The 14,490-nt window shown below is 34.3% G+C and overlaps 1 protein-coding gene across 3 annotated transcripts in view; it reads right to left on the minus strand.

Moving 5' to 3' along the window:
* Window positions 1-14,490, minus strand: part of Cpne8 (copine 8) — a 225,147-nt gene that overhangs the window by 38,848 nt on the left and 171,809 nt on the right. For all 3 annotated transcript variants that reach the window (XM_074083117.1, XM_074083118.1, XM_074083119.1), the window contains 2 exons: window positions 14,343-14,396; window positions 13,366-13,427 (listed from right to left, as the gene is read on the minus strand). In XM_074083117.1, coding sequence (XP_073939218.1) covers window positions 13,366-13,427; window positions 14,343-14,396 — 116 coding nt within the window. The remainder of the gene's footprint in view (window positions 1-13,365; window positions 13,428-14,342; window positions 14,397-14,490) is intronic.

A 14,490-nucleotide genomic window follows, 5' to 3' on the forward strand; every position in this document is an offset into this window, starting at 1 on the left:
TCAGTACTATATTCCAGAATATAGAAAAGTTCTTCCTTGCCAAATAACATAAGTTAGTACTAACATCTGTGTACTAGTACTGCTAAAATATGTACTTGGAAAGTGTTCCTATTTTACTCTTCCACCTTTCCAAAAGCTGTGAATGACAGAAAACTCAGATGTCAAGATGGGAAGAATTTGCTAGTACAGCAAGAGACACAGAAAACAAACATGTGTGTCAAAGAAAACTGCACACATGTGCAGAGTAACGCCATCTCAGATATTACAGCTGTGTTTGTGAATTACCATAAAATAACAGCTGAAATGGAGGTATTCAAAGGATTGTTTGCATTTACTCACAATTTCAAATCTTGTTCAGTTGTATAAACTGAACATTTTGAATCCTGAAGATATATTTCCCCCACCCCTGCTTAAATTAATGCTGAGAGCTCAGACTCAGATCCCCTAGCTATTGCAAGGTAGATCCCCTATACGCAATTCAGATGTTACTCAACTCTACTCTTCTCTCATTGTGGTCATGTGAATACCAAGAGGACGCCGCTCCCCTGACTTACCAACACGCACTCTGCCTATACTTGGATTATGGAACCTGTTTTCAGTGCTTCAGGCATTGTCCTCCCCAGCCGAATCCTTTCTGACATTATCTCATTATGGGTTAAAACTTGAATCTTTTTTTGTCTTACCTTTTTCAGTTTTCTTAAAAGTAGTTCAACTACTTAGTGACAATACAGAGTTGCCTAATTCAAAGTTTGCTGCATCTTCAAAAATCCTGCTTCCCATTCCCATGTAGTAGCTACAGGATTAATTGCTTTCAACAATAGAGATCTGCTGAAATGAAGGTGGGTTTTAAGATATAAATGAAAATTAACATATACCTTGGGAAAGCTACTTAACCTCTCCAAACCTCATTTGTAATGAGAATAAAAATGCCTTTCTTGGATTGTTGCTATAAGGACAAGAAAAACACATATCCTTAGATGGCACTTTACTAAGTAGTGGATACATTATTATCTGTATATATGACAGCAACATTAGCCATCTTCTGGTTCATACTAATCCTTTCCTCTGTTTGCTCAGAAGAGACAGTTCTTTACATTTCCATAGATTTTTTTTCATTAATCCTTCCCATCATCATTGGTCAGTGTATTAAGGGTAAAGCAATGAAGCTCCAAGTGCATTCAGTAGGGGAATGCATTGTCTGTAGAGAACTTAAACCAATACCTAATGCAGCCTACAACTATGCAGCCTACATTTTAATGTCACCATACTCCAGCAATTCTAAGCAATGTCAAGAATAAATATTCTCTTTCCCTCTGGTACCCTTGATAGGCCACTGTTGTTTATCTAGTTCTTCTTCAACCTGTTAATTTCCCACCAGGACAAAACTATTTTAGAGAGAGCCAAGTATGTTCTCCTCAATAGGATTATTTCATAGAAATAGGTGATAAAATTTTTTCCTATAGAAGTTCCTGTACTTCAAAAAAAGTTCTATGTTTAAGAAGAAAGGACTAACCTATCATTAGTTGGAAAAGGTTTAAAGTTGTTTTTCTAGTATTAATAATAGATTTTCCCAAATCCATTGCTGCTGTATCTCTACATTCCTTTACTCTCCACTTTGCTTGACTAAATGTGAACACTTCAGCTAGGCAACATCACCCATGTAAGACACTACCTGATACAAAATACATTATCAATTTTTAGGCTAAATTAGCCCTACTGCTTCTCATGAAGCATCATGCAGAGTTGGGTTTGTTTTGACTTTGAAGTGGACAGCTCTGAAAATAAATTATCTGCAGAATAATAAAAGCAGCCAATGAAATCACAGTTCTAAAGTACAAAACTAGACATTTCTAGATTTTTCTAAGACTGCATTTTATTTTATTTATTTACATTTTTATTAGTATATATTAGTTGCACAGGGGATTTAATTGTGACATTTCCATATTAAAATATACCTCGTTTAGGTTCATCCCCATTATCATTCTCCCTCATCTGCCTCTCCTCCACTTAAAATGATTTTGATAGATTTCAATATTGTATGTTCATACAAGTATGAAGATACTTCCCTAACTGTCCTTTGTTGTTTAAGTGTCTGTTCATTGTGCAAAGGGGTTTTGCCATGGCATTTTACCTGTGAATATATTATATTTTAATCAGACTCACCCTATTACTCTTCCTTACCCCTCCTCCCTTACCTCCTACTATTCAATAGCTTTCAGTGTGTTTCCTTATGCTTCCTTCTTACACAAATGCAATATATTTCAACATTATTCACTATCCTTCTCTTTTCCTCTACCTTTTCCCCCCTAGTCTCCTCAAACAGTCCCACTATTGGAAATATGTTATAATGTATTATGATGTTTATATTTGTGTATATGTTTATTCTTTGGATCTCCCATGTAGGAGAGAAAACATTCAACCTTTGTCTTTCTAACCCTGGCTTATTTTACTTAACATGATGATCTCCAGTTCCATTCATTTACCTGCAAATGATATTTCATTCTTCTTTATGACTGTATATATTTACCACATTTTCTTAATCTATTCATCAGGTGTAGGATTTCTGGGCAATATCCATGCCTAGCTACTGTGAATAATGCTGCAATAAACATGGGTGTGCAGGTGTCTTTACTGTATGCTGACTTCCATTCCTTAGGATATATGCCCAGGAGTGGTATTGCTGGATTATATTGTAGTTCTGCTTTTAGTTTCTTGAGGAACTTCCATACTGCTTTCCACAGTTATTGTACTAATTTGCATTCCCATCAATAACTCCACATCCTCGCCAATTATTTGTTGCTGATTGTGTTCTTGATGGTAGCCATTCTAACAGGATTAAAGTGGAATCTTAATGTGGTTTTGATGTGCATTTTCTTTATGTCCAGGATGATGAATATTTCTTCATGATTTTCTGGTCATTTGTACTTCTTCCTGTGGAAAAAAAACTGTTCAATTCATTTTCCCATTTCTTCATTTGGTCACTGATTCTTTTGGAGTTTATTGAGCATCCTGTAAATTCTAGTTATTAATCCCTTGCTAGATGTATAGCTGGCAAAGATTTTCTCCCACTTTGGGTGCTATTTCTTCAGTCTGGTAGCCATTTCCTTTGCTGTGCAGAAGCTTTTTTGTTTCATATGTCCCATTTGTCAATTCTTTAATTGTTGAGCTTTTGGGGTGCTATTCAGGAAGTTTTTGTCTGTACTTATATTTTCCAGTGCATTCCTTATTCTTTCCTGTACTGGTTTCAAAATTTCAAGTCTTATATTAATATATCTGAATAGATAATAGTACAGGATGTTAGGCAAAGATCTAGTTTCAGTTTTCTGCATGTAGATATACAGTTTTCCCAGAAACATTCATTGAAGAGGCTGTCTTTTCTCCAAGTATGTTTCAGGCTCCTTGTCAAAAATCAGGTGACTGTAGTTGTTGGGATTTATGTCTGGGTCTTCTATTCTGTTCCAGTGGTAATTCTGTCTGGTTTTTTTCCAGTACCATGCTATTTTTTATTTCTGTGACTCCAACCTGTAGACAAAATCACATTAAATGGAGAAAAACTGAAATCGCTTCTTCCAAAGCCAGGAATAAGATGAGGGTGTCCACTCTCTCCACTTTTGATCAATATAGTTTTGGAATTCCTAGCCAGAGCAATAAAACAGAAGGAAGAACTAAATGGAATCCAAATAGGGAATGAAAAAGTCAAATTATCCCTATTCGCAGATGATATGATCTTATACCTAAAAGATCCTAAAAATCCACAAAAAATCCTCTTAGACATCATAAACTCTTTCAGCAAAGTAAAAGGATACAAAATCAATATACAAAAATCAGTAGCTTTTCTATATACCAACAATGAACAGACTAAGAAAGAATTCAGGAAAGCAATCCACTGACAATTGCCTCAAAAAATAAAATACCTAGGAATAAATTTAACAAAGGAAGCGAAAGACCTCTATAATGTAAATTATAAATCACTGAAGAAGGAAACTTAAGACATAAGAAGATGGAAAGACCTTCCATGCTTGTGGATAACAGATCAATATTGTGAAAATAGCCATACTACCCAAAGAAATCTACATGTTCAGTGCAATCCCCGTCAAAATTCCAAAGACATTCTCCACAGATAGCAAAATCAATCCTAAAGTTCATATGGAAAAACAAAAGACCTCGAATAGCCAAGGCAATACTGAGGTATCAGAATACCTGACTTCAAACAATACCAAGCCTGCATTTTAAATATATAACAATTAGAAAAATCAAGTACTACCAAAACAATGCTTGTGAGACTTTTTAATATATGTGAAAGTTTCTTTTTGAAGTCTTAGTTTAGATGAGTTTAGTTGAGATATGAAAATGTTCTCTGTGAATATATTTATAGAAGGCAGAATGGCTTTATTTTTATTAGATTTATTCTCATTCAGCACTGCAGGGTTCAGCTCTCCACTGATTTGACAAATGCAAACCTATCAGATGCCACAACAAGAAGCCCTATAAAAAAGTCTTAGACGTGTATATTCAGTTTGCAAGTAAGAAACTGAATTAAGAAAAAATCCTTATATTGCTGCATGTTCTGGCAAAATGTGTTCCCTGCGGCAACATATCCAAAGTACTGCCATAAATTTTATAAAACTAAGCAAACATTTTACAGCATTATTTCAATCACTTTAAGTATTTTTAAAGAAAAAATATCCTTATGGGGCTTGTTGATAAAGGCACTTACTGATATTCAACTTGCCTTTAAAATGAGCAGTATCAAGAATCTCATGATAGCCTTAAAATGAGCTCATGATACATGGGTAGTTTCTGTCTCTCTCTCTCTCTCTCTCAGTGTTTACTCCTTTTAAATGTGATATAAAACCTTTATAATTTTGGGCAAGTTTAGATTCAGGATGGGAAATTTGGTTAGAGTGAATGGTATTGTCTGAAATGAAAGGAGTGTCCTGGAGTTACCTTTGAACAGAAGTGATACAGAAAATGACTTTTACTGACTTTGTTAATTTGAATAAATCTTTCTGTTTTTCTGATAATTAGGGCAATTACCATTAACAATATTATGATAAGCAAATGAGATAAGATATACTGAAGTTTTAAACACATTGAACATTTTCAGAAAAAAACAGCATTTATTGAAAGCCAACAATTACATAGCATTTAATCACAGTCACTCTATCAGCTAGGCAATATTATTTTATTCCTATTTCTCAGAAATAGAAACATTTTATGCTAGCAAGAAGTAGATCTAGGATTTGAACTGTACAATAACGTTCAAATTCATGGCTCCTACTGCTTCAATTTTCAGCAACTCCTTCTTTGCAACTGGGTTGACTTTTCACCATTTACCCCTATTGAAATACTTGCCAGACCGTGCCCATGTTGTACTCCCTCTATCATGCTCTCCAAGCTCCCTTCTATTAGGATAGAAAAAAAACAAGTGGATTATACTCCTAATTTTAATCTTGCTTTTCCTCCAAGTAAGCCCAACCAAGATATAAAGTCCAGTTGGGATAATTTCTGATGCAGTAAACACAAAGGCTATTTTCTTATCACAGAATCCCTGCTCTATCTGTTTCATTTGGTGACTGTGATATGAGGTACAGAAAAAGAAAGTCACAAGATGACAGCTCTGAGAGTCAGACACAGGAATTTGTAAACCAGTCCACTGAATTGTCAAACTCTGAGTTTGAAGTTGTATTTAAGTCACAATATTTTAATTTCCCTGAGAGATTTGAGAGAATAGAAAGTGGAAAAATCATGCTTAAAATGGTTGTCTAATTAGTCCATACTCTTTTCAATGACTACTTTGTGTCTATCCCTGTTGAGATATTTATAATTGTGTCTCTTCAAAGAGACAAGTCATCTGAATAGAAAATTAAAATGACACCAAAATAATCTGGCCAGCACTATGTATATGTGGCAGGGTCTTGGTTGGATGAGAAATTGGGCTTTTTACAAAGGAAGAAAATGACAGTCTGTAGACCTCCAAGTTTCTGACTGACTCCATATTCTGACAAAAGCAGAGACCAGGGTTTCATGTTGGCATAATTTCAGTAGCTTAATAGGGAGTCAGTGTGCAACAGAATTTGTTACCTGTTTTTCCCCTTTCATCTGCCACTCAGAGATGAGGATATTTCATAGATATCTGTTCTTTAGTCATGCTTGTGGAGTGGAGTTTCATGAAGACTTGAGAGGCACAGAGGACTGAAGGGAAAAAACTAAACTGAAATTTATGATTTTCCATTTGATTGTTATTTTGTGGTGCTGGGGTTTAAACTTAGGACCTATAGGTTTTTTCAAGATAGGTTCTCAAGAACTATTTGCCCCACTGGCTTCGTACCTCGATCCTTCTGATTTCTGCTTCCTGAGCAGCTAGGTTTACAGGCGTGAACCACCAGTGCCTTGCTCTGATTTTGAGCTTAGATACTTATAGTGAGAATGGTTGGGAAAATGGAAATTTATATTCTGTAGAGATGAATAAATCAATTTCCCAAATAGTAATAATTAAAATAATGAAGATGGCACCTAACAAAGTTATCTTAAATTTCAGAACAATCTGTAATTAGAAATGGATCTGACATTGTTCTTATTAGTGACAATCAAAATATTCAATGCCATAAATTAGAGATTACTAAATAAACATTTTAGGAAATAATTATATCAGACTTTTAATATATAAAATCATTTTAATAAGAGAAATAAAATAACCTCAGGAATAAATGTACATAGTGTAATTAAAAATAATGAGTCCAAAGTCAACAATTCAGGAGAGACTGTTTTTACTCTTCTGTAATAGAACTCCTTTTGGAGTTATTCTTGTACTTAGAAAACAATTTTTTCACAAACTCAAGCCATAGAATGTGTCCCAGTTTCCAGGAAAAACACAGTACTGCTTAACTAAAAGGGGAAAAGATCTAAAAACTAGATTTTTCATGCCAAAGAATACTTGGCTAATTCAGAATGCATCTGTCTCATCTGGTCACCTGAGTCCATAAACCCTTCTACTGCAGCTGACCACAGTGTTTTAGGAAGTGAGACAATGAATAAAATGTAACAAGCTACAGCATGATTGCACAAACAATCAAGGTTATATTTTCATGTGAATATATGCATCAATAAAGACTGTAGCAATGGGAGCCTAGACTATCTGACACTAAGGATTAGTCCTTAAAAGACATTCCTTTGAGAGGAAGATGTTAAAGAACTATGAAAACAATTTGTTTAGTATTAAAATGTGTTCATTCTGCATAATTTCTACTTGGATTCCTGGAAAACAAATAACTCAACAGCTTTATAATTTCTATTCAATTGATTTTTTTGTGAGAAGAAACAAGAAGATGAAACTTTAATGTGCAATTCAAGAATTTCTACAAGTTTAATCTAACAACTTTTGACTATTAGCAAAATTTCTAGATAATTCACATCAACTGTCTGTTCTGCTCTATTTCTCAACCCCCCCACTCAATGCATCCAGCTTAAGAGAAATTGTTTATAAAATTAATATCCAGGAAAAAGTGAATTCAGGAAAGATACAATTAGCTTTATTTTGGATGGAAGCAGAGCTAGCTTAAGGACTGGTTTAGTTATTGGTGTCCATATTTATGATGATGTTTCAGTTCTATTGGAAACCTCAAGCTTTCTGTCAATTAAGAATTAACATATGCATAATCCAATATTCTCCCAGACCAGAAAAGTGATAGGGAGTATAACCCCGAACTGATGCCACAGAATGTACCACAACTGTTTGAGCTAACGACAAAATAATTCACATATGCCAGTCCCAAATGGTGATATCTTGGTATTTTAAGTGAAAAGTGAGGAATGACTGTGATTCAATTTAAAAACCAAACTGAATTCAGTAATTGAAATATCATCCTTATTTTGAAATATGGTGTAGAATCTTTTCCAAATAGCTAACCTGGTAAATTCTCAGATCTTAAAATGTACTAATAAATATGAACTGCAGTATACTACCCCTGAATTGTTTGGTGGATTACAGCCCAAAGTGTTTATTCTATTGTTTTCCTTAGGGTCATCAGAGGGCAAAAGGCCAGGCCAGATGGGATAACTCTATAGAGATGGCTTTTTTTTGGCAGCACTGGGGTTTGAATGCAGGGACTAATGCTTGCTAGACAGGCACTCTACTACTTGAGCCACTCTACCAGCCACATGGACTAACTCCGGAAGACTTGTTCTAAGTGTGTGATGAAGAGGAGTGGTGTCAAGACCACCAAGGTGAGAATACTCGAAAGTTTAGCCCAAGAGCTGCCCACTCCAAGCATGCAGCATTAAGTTGCCATGCTATGTTCTACTGTTAGCTGAAAATACTCAATCCTTCATGATAGAACCAGGGAAAGAGAGTGTGAAAGGAAAGAATTCCTAAAAGTTGTGTTTTCAAAGACACAGCTAGTTAACATGGCCTTTTAAAAACAGTATGAAACTGGCTAAGAAATGAAAACAGACAAAATGACTTATAATATTTATCTATTAAATGAGCAAAAGTAAAAATGAGGGACACCATTCAGTAATGGTAAGGATATGGTAAACATTCATGTAATTACAGCCTTTTAGTGCTACAATTAAGATGTTCATAGAAAACTGTTAAATAAACATACTATTGAATCCAACTTTGTTTTTAGTCAATGATTCTGAAGAAATGGTTAATGAAGTGCATAAAATGCTGTGCACCTGGGTTTCACATTGTAGCTTAGTGCTTAATTTTTAAAAGTGGATGTAATGAAAGTATGTATCAACAGGAGATTTTTAAACTAAATTATCCATAACCATAAAATGGAAATCTGTTAAAATAAGGAATATATATGACAATATTTTTAATCAAGAAAACATACCATGAAGAATACTGTGCATATTCCACGATTAAAGAAACAGGGAAGAATATGTACCAAGTTTCTGACAGTCATTATCCCTGAGTTATAGGATAATTATGGGAGATTGTAACTTAATATTAAATACTTCCCATTTTCCTAACTTTTCATTTTACCAGTATCTTTACAATGTGTAAGAAAAAATATACAGATGTTTTAAAATATAGTTTTAAAACTTAAGAGTCATAATACTCATTTCCAAAACACCTGAAAGTAAACAAAAATAAAATAAAATGAAAGCATTCTATGCTTTCAGAAAAAATGTTATGAAGCATATAAACACCAATGAAATATTAAAGTTTTCAGAATTCTTATTAGTTTCAAAAATCTAGAAGTCTATTATGTCAGATGTCTATGAACAATATCTGATGTCATCCACAAGTCAAAAGTCATTGTTGAAATGATACATAATCAATTGCCAACTCTTACAATTAGTTCTAATTTGAAATGAGTGCAATTCATTTTATTCAAAATTACTATTTTTCTGAAACTTTGATGTAATTAGTAATGCTTTTATATGTTTTCCAATCAGTGCAGTTCCTTTATGTACTTGGAAACTGAGGTTTCTTAAAAGTAAGGGCAGAAAACTCAAAAGAATTATAATGTCTAAAACAAGTTAAGAAATCTGAAGGAGCTGGGCTTGGTGGTGCCCAGCTGTATCTCTAGCACTTAGGAGCTCAGGCAGGAGATTGCAGGTTCAAGGGCAACCTGGGCTACACAGCACAAAAATATAAGAAAACTATCAAGAAAAGTAAAAATCATTCCCTGAAACATTTGAAGAGATGTTTGTAGTTAGATAATTCTATAATGATTTTAATATTGGTGTTTCCATTCGACTTATTTTTATATTAAAAGAGACTATTTATAAAAAAGAAATTAATAAGAAACTCTAACATTTCTTTGTGTGTGGATGTGGTACTGGGGACTGAACTCAGGGCCCTAGGAAAGCACTCTACTACATAAGCCACACATCCAGTCCTTTTGCTTTCAGTTTATTTTTCATATGGGATCTCACATTTTTTGCTAGACTGGACACAGACTGTGGTCCTCCAACCTCTTACCTCCTAAGTGTGTAACTGAGATTACACACATACCCTACTATGTCCATCTTGTTCTGGCATGCACTAACTTTTGTGCATGCTGGCCTGGAGCTATGATCCTACTGTCTCTGCCTCCCAAGTAGCTGACAATTGATGAGCACCACCAAACCCAGCCCTCTAATTGGTGTTTTATATAATCAAAGTCCATCAGGTATTTTCTGAAGCAATATACTGATCAAGTCTCCAAATTTACAGTTAAGTTTAAATTTTCATAAATATCTAACTATAAAATTCTTATATATCCTGCATGCCAAGACATCACTTTCTCTCAGGCTATGTAAATTCAACTGGTAGCAATAAGATACATATATTAGTAACTCAAATACTGAAAAGCAAGCACTACAAGTAAATGAACTATATGATAGCTATTTTTGGAAAGAGAATATTATATCATGAATATTGCTCATTAGAGAAGGGCAAGGGGTGATGGAGAGAAGGAAAGAGCTTCCCTTAGGGCACCTAGCTCAGGACCACACACAGGAAAAGTAGTCAGCAAATGTTAGCTATTATTAAATGCAAATGACACGGTGCTGTAAGTTTCTAGGTCAGAGAAAGCCTTCTGTAAGGTTATAAATAATAATTTCTCTGCAAAGAAAAATAAATAAGGTATAATTTAGCCATGAAATATTGGGAAGATCTACCTGAATAACATCTTTTTTTTTTTTTGGTGGTACTGGGGGATTGAATTCAGGACCCTGTGTTTGTTAGGCAGGTGCTCTACCACTTGAGCCACACCTCCAGACAATTTTGTTTTCATTATTTTTAAGATAAGGTCTTACTCTATACCAGGCCAGCCTGGACTGCAATCCTGCAGATTTCTGCCTCCCAAGAAGCTAGGATTGCATGCTTGAGCCACCACACCTGGCTAAGAATTACATCATTTTACTAGTGAATTCTGGAACATCAGTTTTACGTGAATCCCAGGAATCTTAGGTTATATATAAGTACATATATCTATAATATAAAAATATATACTATAGATAAAGACATATATATCTCTTTTATATAAAATGGGAAATGTCATGATAAAGTAGTTCTCACTATTTAATTAATAAAAATCAAAATTAAATCTTGTATCTAATTTGTTCATAACAAATCCTTCAGAATAAACATAAATACACAGAAAGTCACATATGAAATAGTTGTTATTGCTATTGATTCAGATTTCCCTGCCAAAGGCATGATATAGTAATAGCTCTGTATGTTACTCATAAACACTACAAATAGTGAAGAATGTATCCATGTTAAAAGTATTTATTAAATAAATTTTCATATAAAAATAATGTGGTATATGTTAGCAATATTTTTCTTTGCAAGAGCTGTTGTGCCACCTTACTAGCAAGTGAGGTTACTCTGCAGGTTCAGTTACCCACGGAAAATCCCAGAAACAATTCATAAGTTTTCAATAACTTTATTCCAGAATACTGTTGGAATTGTTCTATTTTATTATTTTATTATTAATTTTTGTTGTTAACCTCTTCCTGTTCCAAACTTAAAAAATAAAATTTACCATAAGTATGTATATATACCAAAAACATAGGATATATAGGTTTCTGGGACCCATGGAACATCTTGGAACATGTCCCCTGTGGATAAAGGGGGGAATACTGAGTATAATTTTATAGAAATTAATTTAAGTTCAGTTAGATTAAGTATATAATGAAATTCAAGCTCTATTTCCCCAGGCTCCATTAGCAAATCAAAAACAGGTTCTTCTAAAATCTAGGAAGTAAGGATTGGAGCACAGTGTGCTCCACCAGCTGGGCTCCATTTATGTACTGACTTCTACCATGTCTTCCAGCACTGCCTGTGCTGGAAGCAGGAAGTGTGTAAGCTACAAAAGTGAATCTTGTAGGAGGCAAAGGCAACATAAAAGCAGGATGGCGTGATACTCTCAAGACATCATTGTCCTAGGTATTGTAGAAACCCATTTGCTGTGATTAGCCCTAGTGATTTTCAAAAGAAGAATGTCACACACACACACACACACACATCACAAAGAAAAATAAGAAATAAAATAAACACTGAAAGGAAGTTATAAAATTCAGAACTTCAAATCATTATTTCAACATGTAAAAGACAGCCAGATATATTACACAATTTTCTTTAAGATTATAGGGAATGAGATAAAGAATCTTGATTTCCTTACTTGTTTTCTTCATTGTCTATTACCTATAGCTACTAAAAAATGATCTATACAGTAATAAAATCTATTATGACAAATTCAGCTTTCTATTTTTTCCATCTTCTAGTGACAAAAACATGCACACATGTTGAAAGACACAACAGTTGACAAATAATTTTTCTACTTAGCACTTTTTCCCTGTAACTTTATTGAAACAACCCCATAGCTTCAGGAGGTAGACTGCAAGACACTTCTACAAGGCAGACATCTCATTTACTAGATATTGTTCTTTGCTTTATTTTCTCAACAAGCACTAAATAGGAGTGAGCTCTCTGTATTTTAGGAAAAGTATCTTTGCTCCTTGGTAACTTCATTTTGTTGTTTCTTTCTTCAGCCTGATGATATTCTGTCAGTGAATCAGTAGTGGGGAAGAACTGCTAAATCATAATTAGGAAAAGTCAGCATGAGTGATGTTTCTAACTGATGTTCATAGCATTATTAATATAATCGCATTTGCCTCATTATTTTTAGGTATTCAAAATAAGAGCAAATGCGTAACAATATGTGACTATTTTGGACTGTGAGACCATGGATGTTTTTTTTCAATATTGGGGATACTCAGGTTAGTAAGAAAAATAACAATATGGTAAAAATAGAAAATTGGAATGACGTCCCTATTTACCAGGGTATAAGAACTTGTAATATTAACATAAGATCTGTCACGACTTAGGGCAGTAGTTGGTTACAACAACTACTTATTTTCTGAAATGCATCCCCGCCTGGAAGCCAATAGAGCAACAAAATGACTATTCACCTTTCACTTTTGCATTATAATTTTATGGCAAAATACATTCCTTTAATATTCTGAAGTTAGCATACATATTTCAGCCAAACTCTCAAGCCTTTCATATATTTTAAAAGTAATTAAAAGTACATCAAAAAAATCTCAACTGTTAGGTAAAAGACAACAGCCTTCTGGGTGTGATGGCATAGGATCATAACTCCAGCACTGGGGAGGTTGTGGTACGAAGACTGCAAGTTGGAGGCTAGCTTGGGCTACACAGGGAGACCCTGTCCCCCCAATTTTTTTTTCTCTTGTTTAGAGAAAAGTTACAGCTCTTCATGTGTAAGGTTTCCTGTTTAGGTCTGGAACAAAAAGAACAGCAGGTGTGCCATCAAAATACACAAAGTGATCATCAGTGCCTGGGCACCTCATGTGGCACTTGCTAAACACATTCAAAGAAATGTTGAAAGAATGACTTACCCTCCCTTAATGTAGTCAAGGAATGAAACTTCTGTTTCTACCAAGAAAGAAAGTAAAGTTACCTAAAAAAGAGGGAGAAAAAGACAGACAGATTACATGTCAGTTCTAATTATAAATCCAAAGGGACTTTTTCTAACAATTAGAGAGAAAAAAATTCCTATCATTTTGAAAATCACTAAAGGCATTATTATTTATTAGAATATGCTAGGACTGATTGTTTGTACATTTAAAGTTATCAAGACAAGGACCAAAAAAATAATAAATTAACTCCTTTCTGTGACCACTTTGCTTCCTTTGAAGAACAGCATGAAAACTATCTACAAGGACACTGTGTTATTTCCCAGTTTAGATAAAAGAAAAGATGAAAGGCAGGCGGAAAATAGTTAAAACTAAGAAACGGCAATCAGGAAACTACGTTGTAGAAGAAGAAAGGTATGTTTTTATCCTGGCTCTGTAATAAGGCCAGATAATATTTTAAATGACTCACTTTATAACAACCTTTAACAGGAAATGAAGAAAACTAAGATTTTGCTTTTCATAAGGAAACTTAATCCTAGGAAAAATCTTCAGGATTATTTTTTTTTGAAAATAGGATGACATTGACTTTTCACAATTTTCAGATACTTTCATCTTTGCACCCTCCTGCGCTGACTTCCTCGGGCACCTATAGACCTATACACTTTAATGTACTATAGAGGAGCATCTTCACATCCTGTCCTAGGAGACAAGTACAGCCTATAACAGCACAGCGTTTCTTACTATAGTACTCGAGCTTCTTCCTGTCTGCCTGATCCTTTGTGCTGATTCCATTGAATGAAGAGGTCATAACAAACTGTGGCTTCCCACGGTAGCCTTACAAACCCCAGGGAAGAGGACATGAAGCCAAGCCAATGACTTCCCATTCCTTTCAGTCTGATTATAAATATTATATATAATTTTTTATTCATTAATAACAAACAACATTAAATTTGACTTACTGTTCCAGAATTAACATATTTTTTCTTTTTTCCTTTCTTTTTGGGATTCACCACCTTAAAAAGCAAATAAGACAATTAGAAATGTTAGATCTCATACTGAAATTTAAAAAGAGTGCTATTAAACTTGCTGCCTTCACCTCTTATCAAT

This window comes from Castor canadensis, chromosome 8, assembly GCF_047511655.1.
Source record: "Castor canadensis chromosome 8, mCasCan1.hap1v2, whole genome shotgun sequence".
NCBI classification, from domain to species: Eukaryota; Metazoa; Chordata; class Mammalia; order Rodentia; family Castoridae; genus Castor; species Castor canadensis.